The 26,768-nt window shown below is 33.8% G+C and overlaps 1 protein-coding gene across 4 annotated transcripts in view; it reads left to right on the top strand.

The window, feature by feature from the left end:
* The first annotated feature begins 24,316 nt into the window (after window positions 1-24,316).
* LOC125242604 (protein nubbin-like) overlaps window positions 24,317-26,768 on the top strand; it is a 234,184-nt gene continuing 231,732 nt past the window's right edge. For 3 of the 4 annotated variants that reach the window (XM_048151426.1, XM_048151418.1, XM_048151411.1), the window contains exon 1: window positions 24,317-24,499. In XM_048151426.1, coding sequence (XP_048007383.1) covers window positions 24,485-24,499 — 15 coding nt within the window. In that variant the 5' untranslated portion in view covers window positions 24,317-24,484. The remainder of the gene's footprint in view (window positions 24,500-26,768) is intronic. The other variant, XM_048151402.1, reaches the window with a different exon arrangement.

Genomic DNA, 26,768 nt, shown 5'->3' with positions numbered 1-26,768 from the left:
GAACAGGAACCATTTTTTCTAACTCAGTAATTGATGGGGATTACGTTAAAATAGTAATTACGTGGAAACAAACTTGTTTTTTTTTTAAATCCTAATTTTAATTTTGAGTTAAATTTTATCCTAAAATCCTTGTCACTCTACTACCTTATCAGTTTTAATGAGTTTGTAACCTTTACAAACTTATTAGTAATTGACAATTTATGAGTAAATCTTGTCATTGACATTGTCAATTACTTTTGTCATACGCGTAAACAAAGTCAGATTCGTGGATATTGAATGAGAAAATTATAATTTATTTTCTAAAAGTCATGCCTCAACCATATCCGTACTCAAATATCGAGCGTTACGATATTATACGTTTGTCGATACAAACAAACAGCACAAGACGAACCCAACAGTTATTCCACGAACTTCATCCAAACGTCCCGATTCCCAGACACAATTTGATAAACCGCATGCACCAAAACCTACGTGACTTCGGACAGTTTACAGAGCCGCAACATGCTCAAGCACCCGGACGACCTCATCGTCATCCTAACGATCTGGATCGACGAATCTTAAGATTCTTTGCTCGGGATCCTCGAAGGAGCACTAGGCAAGCAGCAAGAAGATTTCGAGTGAGTCAATCCTTCGTGTGGCGGCTGCTTAACTCGTCCGATTTACATCCCTTTCATTTTCGACCTGTGCAAGATATTCTACCAACAGATTTTGAAGGGAGGGTTGCTTTCTGTCAGTGGTTCGAGAGAAACATCGAAACCAATATCTTGTGGTCGGATGAATCGACCTTCACGCGTGTCGGTCAATTTAATGTCCATAATGAACACTTTTGGGCTGCCGAAAATCCAACGCGTTTCAAGTGCGTTTCTCGGTAAATGTGTGGGCAGGGATAATTAATGAGACATTAATTGGATCCATATTCATAGAAGAGAGATTAAATGGAGGAAACTACCTAAATTTGCTAAGGCATATGGTGACAGAACTGTTGGACGAAGTGCCCCTGCGGAATTTGAACAACCTGCATTTCCAGCATGATGGTGCCCCTGCACATTTCGAACATAGGGTTCGCGACTACCTGAACGCGGAATTCCCTGGGCGGTGGATCGGCCGCGGCGGTCAGTAGTAGGATACCCCCGTTACCAGCCCGGGTCTGGGGCCTGCTCCCAGGACCCCACCACCGCCCATCCATGGTCTTGCTAAACCTAAAAAAAAAAAAAAAAAAAAAAAAAAAAAAAAAAAAAAAAAAAAAAAAAAAAAAAAAAAAAAAAAAAAACTAATAGCCCCCCATTTAGATTCATTGCGCTGGGTCTCGACGCTCTCAGAAGCCTCCTTCTAGTATTTACAGAATACGTTCTTTACACAATACACCTTGTGCACGACGGTCACAAAAGGATTACCGACCCTTTCTATTGTTCGATCTGGACTCGGCGCTAGACCATTGTTACCCTACCCAGCTACCTGGCAGTGTCATGCACACCTTTTCCTTGTGTCTCATACTGATAGGTATTTTATAATTAATTTTTAGTATAACTTTGTGATCATATGGATTGCGATTCTAACCTAACCTAACCTAATTAAAATACCTAACTTTTCCATTCGTAACCTAACCAAATTTAATTAAAACCTACTCTTAGTTAACCTAAGTAGTCTAGACTTACCTTTATGAAACCTAACTGAGTTTCACCTACTTTTATTTTTATTTCTATAAATGTAGGTATTTATGAAATGTATTATAATTACGTTTTAACTTAAGAACTTCTGAGTTACATTTAAGTTTATCCAAATACCTAAACTTAACGATCCTATCTAGCGTATCTTTCTTTTTCTCGAATATTTATGATATCTTATACCTATTTCTATCATACATCTCTTTGTTGTATTACCAAATTTGTACATATGATTAATAAGTCAATTTTTGATTACGTCTTAATAAAAGTTAATTTCCCATCTTATCAAACTTTTTTTTTTTACATATATTTCAATGTTTTGTATCTGAATAAACCTCGGTAATTTTGTGAAGTTGCGTTTTTGCTTAATTGCTTTATTTATTGTACCTTCTTTGAATAATTTACTTACCTATGTCTATTATTATTTTTTATGACTTGTGTATTGTTTAAGAGAATGCATACTTTCAATAAACTTGTTAAGACATGAGAAACTGAGAACCGGTTAAAACATGTTTAAGGCTAATTCTATGTGAATAAAAATGTCTTTTGTGCATTTTTAAAGATAATATATATTTATTGTTTCCGTTTATTTGAATAATTCGGGTTTTAGGTAAAGAGATCCTTCGACGAACATGTCAAGGCATGATACTTTGTATTCATATTTAACAAAGCATTAACTGGTGTAAACATGTTTTAGACTAACGCACCGGTAATTCTTGTGACTTGAATTTTTTATTGTAACAACTTAGTTGCTTTATTATAGATGTTTATTGTATTGTAAAATGACAAAAAGTTTATTGTTTGCGTTCAGGTATAAGATGAACTGGTTGAAACAAGATTTATGGTACGTTCCCCTGCTCTCTACCATATTACGAGTATAAAAGCCAAAGAGAGTCGAGGCTGAATAAGTATTCCTGTAGAGGCAGCCTTCTGTACCAGAGCTCCTTGTATCTAGTGTGGTATATAGAGAAGTGGAGTGTGCGTTTAAAAGTGAAGTGTTTATAGACAGATCCAACAATGGACGTGAGTATGTTTTTCTTTTTAAATTACTGTAACCCATATTGCCTTTTTATAATATTGTTTCGTCTAGTGTTCTTTGTATTTAATTAATAGAATTGTTAATAGTGTTTAAAATATTGTCTTTCATTGTTTCAGTTCTCTGAAAATACTTTCAAGAACTATTACTACCCGGAAAATCAGGGTGATTCAACCGATGAGGAAGGTACAGCTGGTTTCAAAGTTAAGCAAGCCCTCGCAAAGAAACGTCCTGGAAATAATATTGACAGCTTCTTTGAACGACCTAAAAAGCAGTGTAAAACCTTGAAACGGTCTTCGAATGTAAGCAAAAGTTCGCCAGAAGGCGTGGCTAATTTATCATCTGGACAAGATGATGGGGCGTATTCATCTCACTTAATTAAAATAGAGATATATGATATGCAAACAATCAAAAACATCCCACCCACGGAACACTGGAAGCACGCGGACGTCAGACTGAAGTATTTTGCGTTGGAAGACGACTTGGAATTACAAAATACGCGAAATATTGTATATAATATTACAAAACAATTAGCTTCTAAGGACACATGTGTAAAATATTTTATAGATAATAAGAAACAGTGATAAATATAATTTTTAACGATAGCAGTAGGATAGTGTTAAAGTGTTTCACATTTCTTATCTTTCCTTTTTATGATTTAAGTAAATTTCCTTGTAAGATATTCTTTTGCATTGTTTCACATTAAAAATGACGAAAAGTGTTAAGTCGGTCCACTACATTTGTTAATATGTAATAACCCTCTTTGTTTTATAAAATGTATACTCTTTATTGAATTACTTAACGCAGAAACTCAATGTGGGAGGCGGCCTCGTTTGACAATGGATTCTCTGAACTGTGATGTTTATGATGCGGAACTTATAAGACTCTGTGAAGTAATCGAACTAGATGAAGAGTTATATGAAGCCGCCCGACTTGTGAGCCAATGTCACGGAGAGACGTAAGTTATTTTCACTTAAAATATTCATGTTCCTGCATGTTCAAACCATTTAACGAATACCTGCTTCATGTTGAGTTTTAACTTGTTATGACCGGATCTTGTTTCTACTTGTAGCGATTATTCCATTACCTGCTGAACAATAGGATAGTTTTTAACGAGACGATACTTGATCTTATTGTTACGTTGATGGTAAGGTGGGAGAGCCCACATATATAAACGGGGTATCTGAGATTGTTATCATTCAGTGTTTTACCACCGTGCTTCAATAATTGTAATACTTATTTGTGACGTTCATTTCCAAAATGGTTTTTACTTACTATCATATTGGTCCCACTTTACCTCGTGACAAGATTGCACAATTAAGTAAAGAATTTATTTTAAAATGTTTCCATAACAGTATAAGGCTCTGGTACACAGAAAATAAGTTACCTTCTACATTAGTGGAAGATTTTGATATTAAACCATACTTTACACCATGTAGTGGTCATTATATCAACGATTCCAAGAAGAAAACTGTATCTGAAGATGTAATTGACGGTGTTTTAATGATGCAAGCCTATTGTCAGCAGTGTCGAAAAGATTTGAGTTAGTATAAATGAAGTAACATTTAAATATTTTTAATTATATCTCGCATCAGAGTATTTATAAATGTATATGTTTTCGTTGTTTTAGATCTTCTCAAATAGGAGGTGGATTGAAAAGGTCGGCTACAGTTTTAGAGACAGAAGAAGAAGAAGTATCTGTTAAGAAAAGTCGCCTAGCTGTTGAGCCTACATCATCAACGTCATCTAAACCAACCCCTTCTGTCATTGTAAGTACAAATAATAATGCTGAAATTGAATGTTCTGTATGTAAAAAGTTAGTGTCTAAAAGATATTTTAAAAATCATTTAAACAGTAATCTTCATAAAAATAATGTTATAAGATCTGACTTAGAATGGATTGATGTTCAATTAATTGAGAATGCGTTTAAGAATAGGGTGGCCACTTATAGAATACTACTTAATGAAAAAGTTTACCAACCTTTTACACCTGAAACTATTTTACAAAAGAATAGAGATAAAATCTTTGCATTATTGGATCGTTCCCTTGGTAATCATTTTGCATTGAAAGTTAACTTTATTCTAAATGCCGATTTTACACAAGAGAGCAAACAAATCAATAATACTTTTGATTTCCAACTATGTAACAATATTATTGATACTAGTAGCGACAAGGATGAAATTTTCGAGTCCGTGGTTAAGGATATATTAACAAAATTATCTAACTTTGAAAGAAAAGACAGTGGGTGGGGTTTAGTAAAATTTAACTATCTAGATGTTAATGTTAACAAATTTAATCCGTTGCGCGGTTCTTCTTATATTGAGTTACCACGAGATATTCAAAATAAAAAAGCAGTTATTAATGTAAAAAATAGTGATCAAGAATGTTTTAGATGGGCAGTATTGTCAGGATTATACCCCCAACAAACCATCGTTCAAACTGTACTAAATCGTATATTGTTCATAAAAATAAATTGAATTTTAGAGATTTAACTTTTCCAATAAAATTGGGGGATATTCCAAAATTTGAAAATTATAATAATATGAGCATAAACGTTTTTGGAATTGAATACAATTCTCAAAATAAAAAACATGATATAGTAGGGCCATTGCATTTAACAAAGTGTAGAAAAGATATCCATTTGAACTTATTGTATATATCCAAAAATAGTAACGGACATTATTGCTTTATCAAAAACTTATCTAGATTAGTATCTAAGCAATTATCAAATACACAGCATGCTGTTCATATTTGCGATGGATGCTTATCCAACTTCACAACTCATGAAAATTTAATGAAACATCAAAGAAACGATTGTTTCCATGTTTGCACACATTTACCTTCAGAACAAGATAAAAAGAAAAACTGGTTCAATGAAAACGTTCCCACCAATGAAGTTACCTTCGATAATTACGAACGTAAATTAAGGGTGCCTTTTGTTGTTTATGCTGATTTTGAAGCCTTTTTAAACCCAATAGCAACACAGTCAAATAACCCTACAACATCTTCTACTACAAATATTCAAAAACATGAGGTATATAGTTTTGGATATTATATTAAGTGTTCTTATAATGATAAATTGTCTGTGTATAGAACATACAAAGGTAAAGATTGCACCCAGGTATTTATGAAGTACATAGAAAAAGATTTAAAAAGCATTTGTAAGAGGAATACTTTCGGAAAAACTCCATTGCCTTTATCCACTGAAAATAATAAACATATTGCTCAGAGTAGGACATGTTACATTTGTGATAGAAATTTAAATAGTGATTCTATCATTTCCTACAATTTCCATACTGGTCTTTACGAAGGCGTAGCACATACATTTTGTTCTGAAAAATACAAAGCACCTCAATTTATACCTGTATTTTTTCATAATTTGAGTAACTATGATAGTCATTTCATAGTACATGGACTTGGTTTGGTGGAAGGGGACATTGAATTGATTCCACAGAACAAAGAAAAATACATTTCATTTTCTAAGAAGTTACAAATAAATAATCGCACAATCAAATTGAGGTTTGTAGATTCACTTAAATTTATGCCCAGCAGTCTTGATAAACTAGCAAAAAACTTGTTTCCTAAACAATTTCATGAATTAAAATTGAATTTCACTTGTGAGGACGATTTTAAACGCTTATTACGAAAGGGTGTGTATCCGTATGAATACATGACATCATACGATTCTTTAAAGTTAACTGATCTTCCCTCTAAAGACAATTTTTTTAGTTCTTTGACTGATAGTCACATCTCAGAAGATGATTATAATCATGCAAAAGATGTTTGGTCCCACTTTCGTTGCAAAAATATGGGCGATTATTCCGATTTATACCTAAAAACAGATGTTTTGTTACTGGCTGACGTATTTGAAAATTTTAGAAACCTTTGTCTTAAGACCTATGGTTTAGATCCCGCTCATTATTATACTGCTCCAGGATTAAGTTGGGATGCAATGTTATTTACTACAAAAATAAAATTAGAACTCCTAACTGATATAGATAAAATATCATTCATTGCAAAAAATATTCGAGGTGGCATATCGCAATGTAGTAACAGATATGCGAAAGCTAATAATAAATTTATGGATGATTTTGATTCAAACATACCATCGTCCTATCTTATGTATTTTGATGCAAACAACCTTTACGGATGGGCTATGTCTCAATGTCTCCCTACAGGTAAATTTGAATGGGTTCATGTAGATACAGACTTCAATATAGCCGATGACGCTGATCATGGTTTCATATTAGAAGTTGACCTCGAATACCCTAACGAAATTCATGACTCACATTCAGATTTACCATTCTGTCCTGAAAACGTTTGTTTGGGTAATTGTAAAGAAAAAAACTGATTCCTAATTTAAATAGAAAAACTAATTATGTAATTCATTATCGAAATCTAAAACAGTGTTTGAAGAATGGTTTGGTATTAAGTAAAATACATCGCATTCTTAAATTTCAGCAGTCTATGTGGTTAAAAAGTTACATAGATTTAAATACCCACATGAGATCGCTGGCATCATCTGATTTTGAAAAAGATTTTTTAAACTAATGAACAATTCAGTGTTCGGTAAGACTATGGAAAATGTTGCAAAACGTGTAAACGTCAAATTATTAAATCACTGGGAAAATCGAGGGAAATCGCAAGGGGTTCAGTCTTTGATAGCTAGACCTGAGTTCCACAGTCTATCCATATTCTCAGAGAATTTAGTAGCTGTTCAATTGAAAAAAACTAAAGTCTTTTATAATAAACCGATTTATTTGGGGTTTTGTGTATTAGATATATCAAAAACTTTAATGTATGACTTTCACTACAACTACATGAAAATCAAATATCCTAACAAACTCAAACTTCTTTATACAGATACAGATAGTTTAATTTATCAAATTTTCACTAAAAATTTTTATGCAGATATAAAACAAGATCTTAATTTCTATTTTGATACATCTGACTATCCTCCTATCAATAAATATAATTTCCCACTTATAAATAAAAAGCGATTAGGATTTTTCAAAGATGAAAATAATGGTAGAATTTTAAAAGAGTTCGTTGGTCTAAAATCTAAAATGTATGCCTTAGATGTTGAAAAGTATGATGAGAATGATGACAAAAAAGGTAAATATGGTGTTTTATCAAAAGCTAAAGGAGTCAATGTATGTGTTACAAAGAAATTTACTCTAAATAATTTCAAAACATGTTTATTTAATAAAAATGTGCAACGTGCTCAAATGCTAAGATTTAAATCTATAAAACATGTAATATTCACTCAAAAAATTAATAAAATATCATTATCTCATGATGATACAAAACGTTACTTATTAGAAAACACTTGTGACACCCTTGCGTGGGGACATTGTAAAATAAAAAAATAATTTAAATTTTGTCATGTAAATGACAGAACATTCAAATTCGAATTATTGTTTGTAATATATATTTTTTATGTAAATTTGAATAGTTAACTTAAATTTAATTGTAAATTATATTTTAATTAATTGTCTAATTTAACATTTATTCGTGTTTTGGCATAAGAATATTGTAAACATAGATTTATTGTTTTTTATGTTTAAATTTAAATTGGTGGTTGGGTATATAAAATGTAACAATAGATTATAAAGAAAAGTGTTAATATCAAAATAAATATACATATTTTTTATCAGGTTTTTTTTTTTTTTTTTTTTTTTACTCTACTTTAGTTTAAATAGTAATATGTTTATTGAATAGCACCATTTAATGTCTATCCGCATTCATATCAACACTGTTAAACATATTACAGCATTCAAAGATGATTCATTTTTATCATCCTTTCACTACCATTGTCGCAGGTCCCAGTGGGTGTGGCAAAACTCAATTTGTTACAAATTTTTTGAATAATACTAAAGAGATATGTAACATAGAATTTGATGAAATTATTTGGTGTTATGATGAAATGCAACCTCTTTATAATCTAGAAAATGTAAATTATAGTCAAGGAATACCAGATTTTTCAATTTTCGATGGGAAAAAACCTAAACTTCTAATAATAGATGATTTAATGAGAGAATCAGATGGACGAGTTGTTGATATTTTTACTAAAGGAAGTCATCATAGAAATTTAAGTGTTTTTTATATAACACAAAACATATTTCATCAAGGAAGAGGTCAACGTGATATTTCACTGAACACAAGCTACATTGTATTTTTTAAGAACCCTAGAGATAAAACTCAAATACGATACCTGTCACGACAAGTTTGTCCTGAAAACTCAAAATTCGTGGATGAAGCCTACAAAGATGCTACAAAGGATGCTCATGGTTACCTTATGATTGATCTGAAACAAAATACAAATGACATATGTCGTTTTAAAACAAAAATATTTCCATTTGATGGACATTGCACAGTGTATGTACCCAAAAAAGGATTTAAATATGATAAAAATCAACAAATTTTAGTCAGTTCTACATGATGCATGCAAGAGTAAACACATATAAACATTTATTAGAAGCATTGCACTTGCTTAAACCCAAATATCGTACTGCATTACTTAAATCTTGTGATGATGAAGAGATCAACATTATATGCGAGTGCATTTATAATGTTCTGAATGGGAAAATTCCTTTAGAAAAAAGGAAAAAACAAAGTTAAAAAAGTACAAAGACATATTAAGGAAATTAGTTTCAAAAGGTAAACATAAATTAAGAAAAACGGTTATAATTCAAAAAGGAGGTGCCTTTTTACCTATTATTTTAGGAGCAGTTCTAAGTGCCTTAGTTAACTCTTTATCATAAATAAACAAAATGGAAAACACGAAAAAAATGTTATTAGTTGAATCGGACTTTATTGAAAAGTTGAAACGCAATGAGAACCCTCCTGAAAATTCCTCATCTCGGCTAGATGAAGAAATGCAAAAAATTCTCAAAAGTAAAATGAACGATCGTGAAAAATGGATGCTTTATTCTCAAGCATTGCAGCGGTTTCTACATTTTATTGAAACAGATCGAAAACCGTTTAAGATACCTATAGTAATGGAGGGGTTCGATCAATTCAACAAAGAAAGTAATGATATCATAAATTCAAAGATACCCAAAAAGGAGGAGACAGAATATAAGGAATCAGCGAAAGGTGATGTAACTGAGATAGCTGCACCATCTTTGTTTAACACGACACCTGGTGAAATAAATCAAGAATCAATGCCGATCAGTCCATCAAAAATAATAGAGATATTACCTAAATCTTATGAAAAAAAGCTAGAACGCTATTAGATTACATTGTTTTAAGTAAACCTAAAATTTGGTGGAAGCAGACTGGTGAAGTTGTTATAAACAACCAGACTATTCAAAATAGCAATATTACCGATTTGGTGAGCGACACGGTTAGATGTCTTAAACGTCCTAAACCAATTGGGTGGGAAGTGTTTGCTTTACTTTTAAAAGATATCAAAGTTCCTAAGTCATGCATTGGTAATCCTACAAATTTAGCATTTATTAATGACACTCCTTTGATTGAGCCCTTTACCCCTCTACTTCTATAAGAACACGAGCCTCGTTAGATAAAGAAAACAACACATCTACTCCTCTTACTACACGAGTACAAAAATCATCTGCAAAAACTATAAATTGGGAAAGATGGACTCCTTATTAGATATTAACAGAATCTACTATGATATCTCTCATCCCGCTGGTTATAGCAGTTTAAATAATTTAACAAAGGAAATGAAAGGTCAAATGAATAAAGAAGATGTAAAAAAATGGTTACAATCTCAAGACACGTATACACTACATAAACCTGTTCACAGGCGGTTTACTAGAAATAGATACATTCTATCTAACTTTAATGAACTTTGGCAAGCTGATTTGAGTGACATGAGTACATATAGTCAATTTAATGATGGTTACAAATATATTCTTTGTGTTATCGATGTATTCAGTAAATATGCTTTTGCAAGAGCCATGAAGAAGAAGGATTCAGCAACAGTTAAACATTGTTTTGAAAGCATATTTACTGAAGCCAACTCAGTTCCTCGTCATATCCAATCTGATAAAGGTACGGAATTCGTTTCAAAGGTGGTAAGAGATTATTTCAAAAGTAAAAATATTAATTATTATACCACTAATAACCCTGATATTAAAGCAAGTATAGTAGAAAGGTTCCAGAGAACTCTTAAAACGAAAATGTGGCGTTACTTCACTCATAAGAATACATATAATTACATAAATGTTCTACAAGATCTTCTTTATTCTTACAACCACAGCTATCATTCAAGCATAAAAATGTGTCCAGTTGATGTTAACTCTAATAATATTATGACTGTTTGGTGTAATTTATATGATCGCAATACAGATAGACAAATCTCACTAGAAACTGCAAAACTAAACGTAGGAGATCATGTTAGAATCACTAAATACAAACATATATTTCAAAAAGGTTACGAAAGTAATTGGAGTGATGAAATATTTATAATTAATTCAATTATTAAAAGATCTCCTCGGATTGTTTATACACTAAGGGATTTGGAAGGCGAACGCATAATTGGGACGTTCTATTCAAAAGAATTACAAAAAGTAACTTACCTCCCCTCCAACGAGTATAAAATTGATAAAATATTACGTTCACGTCGAGTTGCTGGCAGAAAGGAAATACTAGTGAAGTGGCAAGGTTATCCTAATAAATTTAATTCTTGGATACCTGAATCAAGCTTAAAGAAAATATGAGTGATAATAGCTTTTATTTAACTTTGTTAAGTAATAGTTCATCCGATTATTACACAGATAATACGACTGCACATTTTTTAACAAAATTACCAAAGACCATTAAATTGGATGGAGAATGGGTAGTTGGTTTGGTGGAATTTCAATACCCTTGTTCTATGTATAATGTACAAGAGCATGAAAACATAATTTATATAAAGAAAAAGTGTTTTCGCCTGCTGACAAGACTTCAAAAATTGTGGATATAAAAACTCATATACCAGCCACTACTTACGATAATATAGATCACTTTCTTCAAGCGTTTAATGAAAACCCTCAGTTAAAAAATAATGTAAAATTTCGTTATGATGAACTAACAAAAATGATAGGAGTAACAACATCAAATAAAGATATCACTTCTATCATAACAACCCCAATACTAAGTCTTCAAATGGGTTTTAAACCAAGAACAAATTTGAAACAAATCACATTGGGAAAAACCCAGCAAATTTATATTTAGGTTTACCATCTCAAATATTTGTTTATACAGATATCATTCATCCACAAGTAGTTGGAGATGTTATAACATCGTTACTTAGAATAATACCTTTAGATCCAACTAAGTTCATTTATGGAGCTTATAAAACACATATTTTCTCACCTGCTCACTATGTACCAGTTTTACGAAGAGAGTTTGATACAATTGAAATAGATATAAGAACAACAACCGGTGTTAGAGTACCATTTCAATTTGGGTCTTCTTGCGTGAAACTACACTTTCAACGTGTAAAATGATGTATAACAGATCATCAACCTCTTGTCCTTACGAACATTATTATTCACACCAAGCCGGCTCTGGTGTAGGAATTGTCTATAAGGGAGTTCCATATCAAAGAGGACATGGTATAGGCAGTTTTTTGGGAGGCCTATTTAGATCCGTACTCCCTTTATTATCTAGTGGTTTAAGAACCATTGGAAAAGAAACTTTAGGAGCAGGAGTTGGACTCTTATCTGATATGGTAAATGCTCGCCCTATAGACAGTTCCATACGATCACGATTCAAGGAAGCAAGTGCAAACCTGAAAAGAAAGGCCGATGAAAAAATTGATTCCCTTATGTCAGGATCTGGGTATAAAATGTCCAATAAAAGAAGGGAACCGCTCATTGCTCTAAAAGCATCGCGACGAAGAGGAAGTAAAAAATAAAAAAGATATAAATAACGATATATTTTCAAACTAAATAATGTCATTTTTACATAATCATTCATGTGAGTGTGCGAAATCTGAATTAGATATATTTGCCCTTCCATCAACTCAAACAAGCATTGAAAGCGGACAGTGGATTCATTATAAACCAATTTCATCTTTAAGCGATGACGGTCCAATCGAATTTCAAGTACCTGGATCAGGTGATGACTACATAGATCTATCACACACAATGATACACATTACTGCTAAAGTGTTGAACCAAGATGGTACTAAATTAAAAGCAGATGCTGCAGTTGGACCCACCAATAACTGGTTACATTCTCTTTTTAATCAACTTGATGTATATTTAAATCAAAAACTCATATCACCACCAAACAATACATATGCCTACCGTGCTTATATGGAAAATCTTCTCAACTACGGACCAGCAGCCAAAACAACTCATCTTACTTGTGGATTGTGGTATGAAGATACGCCGGGCTATATGGATACTGTTGACGTTAACAACAAAGGGTTTAACAAAAGGCTGGAATTTATCAAGGAGAGTAAGGAAGTAGAAATGATTGGTCATTTACATGGTGATATATTTAATCAAGAGAAATTCTTAATAAATGGTGTAGAACTACGTATTAAGTTAGTTCGCTCAAAAGAATCATTCAATCTTATTTGCCACCAAGATAAAAAATTCAAAGTACAAATAATGGATGCCAGCCTCATTGTAAGGAGAACGAGAATCAATCCTAGTGTTTTGTTAGCCCATCAAAAAGTATTAGCCACAACAACTGCGAAGTACCCCATTACGAGGGCAGAAGTTAAGGTTCTCACAATACCGACGGGGGTTCAGGGTAAAACATTAGATAATATATTTCTCGGACAAATTCCTAAAAGATGTATTATTGGATTTGTATCAAATTCAGGTTTTAATGGTAATTTAGCATTAAATCCGTTTAATTTTCAACATTATAATATGAATTCATTTAGTTTGTTCGTAGATGGTCATGAAGTTCCTTCTAAAACATTACAACCTTCATTTAGTTCTGGTACAATAGCAGCAGCATATCACACTCTATTTTCTGGAACTGGTATTCATTTCCATAACGAGGGTAATGGAATAAGCAGAACAGATTTTGGTCAAGGTTATTGTTTATTGTGTTTTGATTTAACTCCTGATTTATCTGCTAATTCAACTTCACACTGGAATCTTGTTAGACATGGTAGCGTTCGGATAGAAGTACGTTTTGATTCCGCTCTAACTAGTACCATTAACTGTATTGTGTATGCAGAATTTGATAATATAATTGAAATAAATAAAAATCGTGATGTATCTGTAGATTACAATAGTTAAGAAACATATAAATACCCCGTTCTCTTTAATTTATTTTATTTGGAATTCATCATTGTTTGCATGATCATCAATAATTTGTATATGTTACTTAACTATGGATACTAAAGAAATTCAATTTTGTATGAGGAAACTAAACCCATTGTTTAATTCAAATGTTTTTGCTGCCAACAAAATACCTATTCGGGTTAATCTACCTACCTTTATTGTCAGTAATTTGGACCCTGATTCAAAACCGGGTTCCCATTGGGTTGCTATACACATTGATGTAAATGGTGTAGGTGAATATTTTGACTCATTTGGCAGGAAACCTTCCGGTTATCATAAGTCATTTCTAGATAGAAATACGAGACGGTGGTTTTACAATAATAAATCACTTCAAAACCATTTCACTTCTGTTTGTGGTGAATATTGTTTAGTTTATTTGTATTTTAAGTTTCATGGAAAATCTATGAAACATATGCTTAACTTGTTTTCTGATAATTCTTTATGTAATGATCTAGTATTACGAAATATGTTTAAGACCTTTTTTGTGAAATAAATAAAAATACGTGTACTGGTAATAATGATTTTTATTTTTAATTCTCACATAGTTACCTTTATAAAACTACAGACATTTGACACCATTTTATTTCTTATTTATTTTGTTTGGAATGTGAAACAATGCAAAAGAATATCTTACAAGGAAATTTACTTAAATCATAAAAAGGAAAGATAAGAAATGTGAAACACTTTAACACTATCCTACTGCTATCGTTAAAAATTATATTTATCACTGTTTCTTATTATCTATAAAATATTTTACACATGTGTCCTTAGAAGCTAATTGTTTTGTAATATTATATACAATATTTCGCGTATTTTGTAATTCCAAGTCGTCTTCCAACGCAAAATACTTCAGTCTGACGTCCGCGTGCTTCCAGTGTTCCGTGGGTGGGATGTTTTTGATTGTTTGCATATCATATATCTCTATTTTAATTAAGTGAGATGAATACGCCCCATCATCTTGTCCAGATGATAAATTAGCCACGCCTTCTGGCGAACTTTTGCTTACATTCGAAGACCGTTTCAAGGTTTTACACTGCTTTTTAGGTCGTTCAAAGAAGCTGTCAATATTATTTCCAGGACGTTTCTTTGCGAGGGCTTGCTTAACTTTGAAACCAGCTGTACCTTCCTCATCGGTTGAATCACCCTGATTTTCCGGGTAGTAATAGTTCTTGAAAGTATTTTCAGAGAACTGAAACAATGAAAGACAATATTTTAAACACTATTAACAATTCTATTAATTAAATACAAAGAACACTAGACGAAACAATATTATAAAAAGGCAATATGGGTTACAGTAATTTAAAAAGAAAAACATACTCACGTCCATTGTTGGATCTGTCTATAAACACTTCACTTTTAAACGCACACTCCACTTCTCTATATACCACACTAGATACAAGGAGCTCTGGTACAGAAGGCTGCCTCTACAGGAATACTTATTCAGCCTCGACTCTCTTTGGCTTTTATACTCGTAATATGGTAGAGAGCAGGGGAACGTACCATAAATCTTGTTTCAACCAGTTCATCTTATACCTGAACGCAAACAATAAACTTTTTGTCATTTTACAATACAATAAACATCTATAATAAAGCAACTAAGTTGTTACAATAAAAAATTCAAGTCACAAGAATTACCGGTGCGTTAGTCTAAAACATGTTTACACCAGTTAATGCTTTGTTAAATATGAATACAAAGTATCATGCCTTGACATGTTCGTCGAAGGATCTCTTTACCTAAAACCCGAATTATTCAAATAAACGGAAACAATAAATATATATTATCTTTAAAAATGCACAAAAGACATTTTTATTCACATAGAATTAGCCTTAAACATGTTTTAACCGGTTCTCAGTTTCTCATGTCTTAACAAGTTTATTGAAAGTATGCATTCTCTTAAACAATACACAAGTCATAAAAAATAATAATAGACATAGGTAAGTAAATTATTCAAAGAAGGTACAATAAATAAAGCAATTAAGCAAAAACGCAACTTCACAAAATTACCGAGGTTTATTCAGATACAAAACATTGAAATATATGTAAAAAAAAAAGTTTGATAAGATGGGAAATTAACTTTTATTAAGACGTAATCAAAAATTGACTTATTAATCATATGTACAAATTTGGTAATACAACAAAGAGATGTATGATAGAAATAGGTATAAGATATCATAAATATTCGAGAAAAAGAAAGATACGCTAGATAGGATCGTTAAGTTTAGGTATTTGGATAAACTTAAATGTAACTCAGAAGTTCTTAAGTTAAAACGTAATTATAATACATTTCATAAATACCTACATTTATAGAAATAAAAATAAAAGTAGGTGAAACTCAGTTAGGTTTCATAAAGGTAAGTCTAGACTACTTAGGTTAACTAAGAGTAGGTTTTAATAAAATTTGGTTAGGTTACGAATGGAAAAGTTAGGTATTTTAATTAGGTTAGGTTAGGTTAGAATCGCAATCCATATGATCACAAAGTTATACTAAAAATTAATTATAAAATACCTATCAGTATGAGACACAAGGAAAAGGTGTGCATGACACTGCCAGGTAGCTGGGTAGGGTAACAATGGTCTAGCGCCGAGTCCAGATCGAACAATAGAAAGGGTCGGTAATCCTTTTGTGACCGTCGTGCACAAGGTGTATTGTGTAAAGAACGTATTCTGTAAATACTAGAAGGAGGCTTCTGAGAGCGTCGAGACCCAGCGCAATGAATCTAAATGGGGGGCTATTAGTTTTTTTTTTTTTTTTTTTTTTTTTTTTTTTTTTTTTTTTTTTTTTTTTTCTTTTTTAGGTTTAGCAAGACCATGGATGGGCGGTGGTGGGGTCCTGGGAGCAGGCCCCAGACCCGGGCTGGTAACGGGGGTATCCTACTACTGCGGTCCCATCGCATGGCCTCCACGCAGTCCAGATCTCACTCCATTGGATTTTTACCTTTGGAGTGACGTAAAACGAATTGTTTACGAACAAGAGTCCAATACTGTCCAAGAACTCCGCCAAAGAATATGCAACGCATTTGACGAAATAAGGGCTAGCAATTCTCTCCGCAGAATTAAAAATAATCACAGGCGTCGAGCGGAGCTGTGTCAAGAACAACACGGTGGTCATTTTGAACACTTGTTAAATTATGTTTAAAATTTTTTTTTTATGTTTTAGTTGGTCAGGTACGCAGTTGCTTTTATTGTTTTTTATTTATTAATTAAATTGTACGGTTTAAAAACGAATCGTTTATCGTTTTACTTGTTGAACATTTAACTTGTACAAGAAGTAGCTTGCAAATAAAAGTTTAGGTAAGTAATGCACTTTATGGTAATCACCTATCAATTATTTTCGTCGTTATCAGTGCAGCACTAATAAGAGTGATAAGATTACAAGTACAGTACATAGAAGTATTTATTGACATAAGATCCGTCAAATTTCCCGCCATACTGATGACACTTGACGTATCGTAGTTAAACTTTATTTATACTGTAGGGTGACCATGTATTCAGTGGTTATTTGTTTTAATTATGTTTTCACTTTTAATTAATTAAACAGTGAAGAAATAACGCGAGACCTCGCCGAATAAGTTTAATTTGGGCTAAACTTTAATATTTTTCCACTCTTGTTCACGGAATAAAAATCATCGTGTATAATATTATTTTTTATTGAATTATTCTACTTTATTTGAAAATTTAATTGAAAACATCGATGTAAAGATCCTATTATGTTTGATGTAATTCTGCTATTTGTAAATCTGTTATCTTTGTGGCGCAATAAAGAATATTTACTTACTTACATAGGTATTATAAAATTATCAATTATGCTTTGGTTTGCTGCCTGAATTTTAAGCGTATTGATACTCTGGATGTTTTCCCATATTCTTCTAAAAAAATAACGTGTTATTATATCTATTTCCAGGGCAGCTCAACCGAGATCAAAGTCTCCGGCCAACCAGCCAGGCTGGTAACGGCCTACCCGTCATAACGCGGAATCCCAGTAACACCGTGTTCCGGGCCTGCGACGATCGCATCAGCAGTAAACGCGGCCCGATTAAGCCACGATATCGGAACGAAATAGGCTGAGGAGGTACGAAGAGTCTTAGCTGTGGTGTGGTTTTAGAGGTCCTTTTGTATTTAGGCCATACAGTATTTGAATGCTGGGCAAATGCCCCTCTATTTTCCTCCGCCCGTCACGGCCTTCGTTCAAAAGTGTAGGTACTTTCCCGACTGTCGCCAGAAAATGATTCAGGTGACCCCCCTCCGAGGCCTGGGCTTTACCGAATGGCACAATCGCTCACGAGCTGGATCCGAAACGCTTGCGCAAATGCCCCTCTATTCTATCGCGCACCCGTACGGCGCGTTCAGAGCCAGCGGCGTATCGCTTTCGACTGTCGCCAGAAAATGATTCAGGTGATCTGTGCTGTGTGGTTTAGAGATCTGCGACAAAATATTCTTATGTAATAATGTTTAAAGTACAGCGGGGCAAATCTCGACTGGGGGGCAATTGTAACTAATCCATTTTTTTCATTATTTCACTATAATGTTGAGTTCTACATGTATCCACTGAACACACCTACCATATAAAATCGGTGGACACTCTATTTAATAATGCAAACATTGTAAAACATGGAAAAAATGGACCAGTTACAATTGCCCCCCAGTCGAGATTTGCCCCGCTGTACCTTACCTGTAATTTGCTTGCAACAGGCAGTCGAGATTAAAATCAGTACAAAGATATAAAAGTGTACCTATTATATGTACCTATGTTAATTCACAATAATTATAATTCAATGCTATCTAACACTTTTAATAAATAAACTCATATATGTATTTCCCGGTAACTTTCCTTTCGTTCTAAAGCAAATCACATAGCAGGCGAGGTAAACCTTGTTATTCCCATTACAACTCATCCAATATTTCAGCGATCGGCAACTTTCTGACATGCATGTCCTAAGACAAAGTGTGTTATTTCTCGGGGGACCGCGGGACGGGAGAGCCGGGGGGCGGGAGGGGATAGTAATATTTTTACGAGCGATTTTATTGTGCGCACTATAAATTTGTCATCGCTGCATTCGCTTCACGAAGATTGCTATTAGCGCACAGATTATAATATGTATCAAAACAAAATATTTATGTAGTACTAGCTGTAGCTACTTGGTATTCCTTTCTTTTGAGTAAGTAGTTAGTCAAACATCGTGAGCAAACCGGACTAATTCCAATAAGGCTTTCATGAAACTAATGTCTACGCCAAAGCTTGGGACTTGTTGTCAAAGCTGACCTCAACCGATCATGAGCCGTGGCCAATGCCGGAATAAGGCAAGGAGGATGATGAGTAGTCAGTCACCATTAGTAAGTAATCATAACACATTTTAGTAATTTCCAATCTTTAATAGTTACTCTAATGATGCGTTAAATAGCTACAAACTCTTTGCTTTCAATATATACGTGTAAGGTGTCATTAATTTCGTTGGTATAACGCAATCTAATAGCAAACCAGTTCTGTACCGGTATTCCCCCAATTATGGCATTTCATATTTGTAGTTTGGCCGTAGTTTGGGCGCGTGATTATGGGCCACTTAACCGAAACGTTCCCACAGTAGCGCGGGCGCAGCCTTATAATATACAGAGATGGTGAACTAAGAATGTTTATTTTATGTCTCTGTATTTTTGTACTATTCACGGCAAGTAAAATATAGTTTTTGATAAACAAAGTGTCAATAAATTACGTCACTAAAATGTACCTACTGAGTATTCAGCAATTTGACATTTGGTAACATAAAATGTGATTATATCAAACCAGCATTAACATTCGAATCCCGGTAAGGCCATTTATTTGTGTGATGAGCACAGATATTTGTTCCTGAGTCATGGATATTTTCTATGTATATTATTATATATATATATCGTTGTCTGAGTACCCACAATACAAGCTTACCGTGGGGCTCAGTCAATCTGTGTAAAAAATGACCTATAATTATACTAACGATTATGCTTGTCGTTTAGTATTTATTTACCTATATAATTATAGCGTGTAGCATGTTCATAACATGATATGGTTTTGTTTTTAAAACTAATTCCATAGTGGCAATCCGCTTTTGCTAAAGACATTTGACTAAATTAGTCGTCGAATACCCTATGTGAGTGCGCAATGGTAAACGCCCCACTTTGTCGACTGCTATAAAGCCGCTTTGTCAGTTTATTCATATAAAAATACAAGTCAATTTGGCCTTAATGGTAACCGACAAAGTGGGACGTTTTACTTAACACACACATCTATTGTTTCACATTTAAAAAAAAAAGGTTGGTGTCCCCTGGCCACTTCGGCGTTTAACAGAGTGGCGACGACACGATGACGCGACGTTTCACACAGATATCCTTGTGTTCCAGGTTGATCGTGACCGCCTCTCGCCGCCTACTGATGCTGCCTACTCACGCCTCGGTTCTCAGCACACCTACCCTGAGACTGTTACTAATGAGGCGGTTAATCATTTAGGTACGACGTTTTAATAAAATACCCTAATGTTTCACATTATATTTCACTAGAAAATGTTGGCAACCCCTGGCCACTTCAGCGTTTAGCAGTGGCGACGACACGATGACGCGGCGCTTCACACAGCTCTCCTGCAGTTGTTCGTGACCGCCTACCGGTGCTGCCTACTCACGCCTTAACTGTTTTCTGCTATCCTGGTGGGTGAAACTCATAATAGTTTATTAGCAGCAGTGTTAGAAAGCTAATAATGAGTTAAGTAGTTTGGATTTTTACATTGTTTAATGATGATGATGCTGATGTGATCCTATTTTCCCTCATTAGGGACATAATGGCTCTCATAAGGATCTTCCACTTTTCATGACCGTGGGCGATCCTTCTCCCTGATCCCCTCAATGTAATTGTTTAATTTGTCATATACCTAATTTAAACAGTTCATTGTAGTAAAGTAGAAAGGATTCAAATTGTTTGGAGCTATTCTCACTAGTTAATCTTCACACAGCTCTTCTCGTGTTCCAGGTTGCTCGCGAAACCCTCCCGCCACTGGCGCTGCTGGCTACTCACGCCCTGTGGCTTATTTCACAATAGTGACAATTGTCGCCCGACAGTGACACTTGGCCGTTCATTGCCTGTTCAACAAGGAAATATTCACGCTGAGCGGCAATGTTACTTCTCAACCCAGAAATAGGCAGGAAATTGTCAGTGTCAAGTGTCAATGTCACAGAGGTGAAATAGCCCACTGGCAGTTATTTGCACATCTACACTGAAAATTCTGATAATGAGTTAGTTTATCGTTTATTGTAGTTTTTACAAAACCAGGAGAAGTTAGGTATACTAGACGAAGAGACGGTTTTTCGGTCGGTCGGTTTTTAAAGTAGGTACTTTTATATTAATATTATTTAAAAAAAAATCGAAGAGTTTTATCAGTTAAGTTAGGCTATTCTCACTAAATAGCGCGGAGTTTATTACAGGAAAAATATTTCAGTTGCTACCACTGACTCATAATAAATGAGTCAGTGAGTTTTACACGTATTATCAATTATCATTTTTATATACCTTGTTCAATAAATAAAACAAAATATTTTTTCAAACAATTATGCTAAATTGAAATAAATCGCTGTATAATATTCCAGTCTTTTATTGACTAATAAAATTATGATTTGCTTTTCGTGTACCTTTAGTTTCACACGACACTACTAAATTGACTGTTTTAATGCTGTTATATTTAATAATAATGGAGATATATGCAATTATGCATATTAAAAATTCAAGACATCGTCTTGCAAAAATGCACGGTTACTGGGTGGCTTTCAAAATTGATTCGTCTTCTTCTAAACAAAACTTCTACATTTCTAACTACCTAGTACAAATTATAAACTGATCTATAACTATAACATAAGCCAGTCAAACCACAAGGATTAGGTAAGCAGTTTCTTAGTATCTAAACACAACTGATTATGCATTTTCCGGACAATTTTCTTCCTTTTAAACCGACTGCATACCAAAATTCCGATGACGAAATCGGCACAGTCATAGCACAGTAATAATTATTATCAATTGGTATTCGTATTTGAATAATAATTGCCGTGAGTGTTTGATACGGCATTAGCGAGTATTGTCAATCCAATTGTCAATATTTACTCGGGTTATCGGGCGACGCACTGCGCGCGCGCTGTTCGCTTGTCAGGTGGCGATGGCGCGGCTCTGGTTTTTAACCTGATCCTACGAGTATGTAAAATTAAAATAAATATTTAAATTTCTAGTGAATTAGTTATAATGATCGCTAGGTATGTATTCGAATATTAGACAATAATTTTATTATCTGTCGTACCTTACAATTTTTTTTACAAAAAATACTCAAAAATGTCAATATTCTTACGGAAACGTACGAACGTGTCGTGCCATTTCAGTCAGTCTCAGTACAACATGTACTGACGCTGTCGGAACTAGCATGACAAATATGAATGTTTCCGGAAAAATACGAAAGAAGCTTTTCGCACTACATCTGTACCTATGTTGTATTAACCTAAAAGGTTTGGGTTTGACCAGTTTTCAAATCAGAGATACCATTATAAAATTATAACCATTATTTCAATATTTTTGCAGTACCTTCAATGTGGTGCTAGCACCTTATTGTAATAATCAGATTACGTTACTATGTCGATTTTTTTTTAAAAGACCGACCGGCTTAAAACTGTCTCGATTGAAAGATTCGAATTTCCCAAGTGCGAATAACTTGTATCGTGAATGACTGTTTTACAATCAAAAAGTATTTGACCGTCCTGTTTACCTTCAGGTATATCCGTTCTAAAAATGAATGAAATATAGACAGTATTTGCGACGAATAATTTTATAATAGTAATAATAATTAATGATTTTAAAATTCTTTGACTGGCTTTTAAGTGATAGTGACCGAGTGGTACCTAATCGTACCTTGTAGTTATTTGCTCAAGATACGATAACTTTCTCGATACCATATCGCAAAGACTACAACATCGATAAATTTTAAAATTGAAATTGATTTGAATAGACAAATCCTTTTTGAAAATTATTTAAGATATAAATTTAAGACTTAAATATTTATTAGGTAAATATATCATAAGTAATTACTCTACATCATGTATGTAATACATTTTATGCAGCCATAGATTTCAACATGGGTATAAATAAACTATAATTTATTCGCGTTAAGAAAATGGAGACTCATCTATGGTGTCTGTGAGCTGAAGACCTGGCAAACGTACGCCCTTCAAGGTTTCTCCATTAGGCAGTATTCATTTTCTCAGTCTTATTTACTCAGCTCTTTTAAATTTTATTTTCTGTATCAATTAAGTAGGTTAGTCAGGTATAGATGTATACTGGGTGTATTTTGTTAGCGGGTCAGTAAGGGCAGCTATGAGATCCGGTGGTCCTACGCGAAAATAGTCTAAGGAGACCATCCCGCGATTTCAAATTGATGAAAAATGGCATTTACAGATTTCATTTTCGCGTAAGACCACGAGATATCATAGCTGCCCTTACTGACCCGTTATCAAAATACACCCATAATAAGTTGTCATATATTAGGTCAGCAATTCCCGTCAACTTTGTACAAAAATTAAGGGAAAAGTTAAATTTGTTTTTATTAATTCCTATTTTGTTACCAAGATTTTGTTGATTAATTGAGATTTTATTAAGTTTTATTTCGTCATTAAGGTTCTCTAGTATCTATATTTTCTTAATTATAACAATTATCCTGTATATATCTTACGAAAGTCGAATTATATTACTAAATGTTGGTAACAAAATAGGATCAATTAAAATTTGCTGACGTGGCATTGTACAAAGTTGACGGGAATTGCTGAGGTAAGGATTATTTAGTCACGAAATTATTTTTTGCGGTTGGGTACCTAATCGTAGCTGAACTTTATTTACCCAATGGATTTCCATCACAAAAGCATGAAATTTTATTTAGATTAGGTATTTGTAATTTTAGATATAATTTGTTTTTTTTATAAAATTCAATAATTTCATGTGCATCATTCTGTTGGAATTTCAGATGGAATGGATCATATTGCATTTGAAGTATAAGGATTTTTTGATGCAAAACCACAATCCAGAAAATTATAAGCTTTAAACTTCAATTCGGGAAGGGTTAGATAAATTAATTATTGCCGCAACAATAGCACTGAACAATAAATTTTAATAAAGCCTTATCATGACCGTCGTATAATTTCATGATTATTTTCAGTGGCATGATTGGCTTGGCTCTAATAATCCCTATTACGTATAAAAAATAGGTTACCGGCGGGATTTTTCTAACTGAAGTTGGCTGTGCTATGAAATATTTGTTTGATAGATAACCTATCGAGTGAGGTGCGTAGGAGCGTGCCGTTTCAGCGCGCCAGTGCACCTACAGGCGCGGGGACGCTGGTACTTACGCCGTTTGGGCCGGCCGGCGACGCGCACGCGTATCGGTCATACTATCGAAATAAAAAAAAATTGAGACAGAATTGTAATACTTTTATGGTCGTGAAGCCGTGGCAAAATTAGTGGTAGCGGAAGACAGAGGTCATGGATCTTAGCCAGGTAATGTCAAGAATTTAAATTTACACTAATTTATAAATGCTCCTTTTTGACTTTAATGTTGGTAGGTATATTTTGCTTGGTGCCTTTTTGAAAATTCAATAAAAAAAGTCACAAAAGAGGCAGCTGAAATAACATTTCTGCATAAATTAAAAATAATAGTTTTAAAATTATGGGCAAAACTAGCTCTTATACATAAGTATAGCAGGGTTTTCATGTGAATTTTTCATGAAAAATTAAAACTTACCTGCTTTTCTGAGTTACTAGAAAAAATAAATAAACAATTTCAAATTACTAATCGATCATAGATTCGTGGGGGATTCCATATTTCTTTATCTCCACGCCTATTTATGATTGGGTATGTTTAAGCTACAAATATGAATGTTGCATTTTCTTCGGTGTCTCGCCTATAATGTCGGTGAATATACCAGTGGCGTAGCGTCAATACCACTCGATTCCTAACGGGTTCCCTAAAATTCTGCAGTGTCTGTAGAAGTCCATACAAAACAGATCCCAATAACCCCTCCGGCTTTACTAATGAAAATATTCACGCCTCGCCACTGGAATATACTTACAACACATAGAATCATTGAAAGTTTTGGTTTCTTGCCATAGACATTTCGTCTTAATGATGCGTCTTTTCTAACAACAGTAGATGTCATCAACTTGGGATATGTGGAGAAGGCTAGAAATACGGCCATCACGAAAACAAACTTGTCTCATAAGAGAGGGATTACGTTTGGATGGAATTGCAACTTAAGAGCGCTTTCAAAAAATCTGCTTGCTCGCATTTCGACGCCGGCGGCGCTGGCGTGCGCCTGTGTGCAGACGCACACTATAACCAGAAGCATAACGATTGTAGCCTGCGGTACAGACATAGCATGCGATCCTCTTCGAACAAACCTTACGTGCGGCTAGAGCGAAAGGGATAGCATTCATGGTCGGTACCGCCACGCCGTCAGTGGCGTTGCGGACTAACCATTATTGATACTTGCGTAAAAACACCACCATATATATTACATATTTGCATACATGATTTCGTGCATAAATACTTGACCTTTTAGTTTAATTATTATACTTATCACAGTTTTTTTTATTAAAACGTGTGTAGCCTTGGAAGAAATAAATTAAAAAACTTTTATAATATAATAAATTGTGTATATAATATTGTCTTCTGTCACCGCGATAGTTACTCATGAAATAAATTTATGGAATCAGATTATATCGCGTATAATGAATATAATCCGTTTTCTTAGTTTTATTTTATTTTGTATATGATATGTTTTCTAGGTTCTTTTCGGTGAAAACATCGTGAGGAAACCGGACTTATTCCAATAAGGTCTAGTTTACCCTTTGGGTTGAAAGGTCAGATGGCAGTCGCTTTCGTAAAAACTAGTGCCTACGCCAAATCTTGGGATTAGTTGTCAAAGTGGACCGCAGGCTCCCATGAGCCGTGGCAAATGCCGGGATAACGCAAGGAAGATGATGATGTTTTCTAGGTACATATACAGAGTGGGGCCTGTAACAAAGGCGAAGAATTGAACTCTAGGCTATTCTCCTTAAGCCGTTTTCACACTATCCGATCCGATATCGGATGTCGGAAGCATTTCAATAGAAAAAATCCAAGATGGCGCCTGTAATGTATGGGATATCGGTCCGACATCCGATATCGGATCGGATAATGTGAAAACGCACTTATACTGATCAACATTTGTTCGGCGACTTTTAAAAATAACTTGTATTTTGATTTTTATCACCCTTGAAAGTTTTTTCTAAGAGGTAATGTATTGCGAATTCTGTTAAGTCTAAAGTGTGACAGACAACGTCAATGACAACAATAATGGCGTACATTGAAGCTAATATTTATTTTGTATGAAAAATTAAAAATTTAAAGACTTCATAATTTTTAAAAGTCACTGAATAAATGTTGATCAGTATAAGGAGAATAGCCTACAGTTCAATTCTTCGCCTTTGTTACAAGCCCCACTCTGTATATAATGGAACTAAGATCGGTTTTCTTTAATTTTAAGTAGTTTTTTTTTTATATTTAAAGTGTAAGAGTTTTGACTTTTGAATGATTCACGGTTATTTTCATTAGACTTATATTCACGGTCTATATCCCGGTCAATATAAGTTTAATATTTAAAATGTGTTTTTAGGGTTTCGTAGTCAACTAGGAACCCTTATAGTTTCGCCATGTCTGTCTGTCTGTCCCTCCGTCCGTCCGTCCGTCCGCGGATAATCTCAGTGACCGTTAGAACTAGAGAGCTGA

The sequence above is a fragment of the Leguminivora glycinivorella genome, chromosome 1, assembly GCF_023078275.1.
Source record: "Leguminivora glycinivorella isolate SPB_JAAS2020 chromosome 1, LegGlyc_1.1, whole genome shotgun sequence".
Classification (NCBI taxonomy): Eukaryota; Metazoa; Arthropoda; class Insecta; order Lepidoptera; family Tortricidae; genus Leguminivora; species Leguminivora glycinivorella.
The sequence above is the reverse complement of the archived record's forward strand: the minus strand, read 5'-3'. Positions and strand labels throughout refer to the sequence as shown.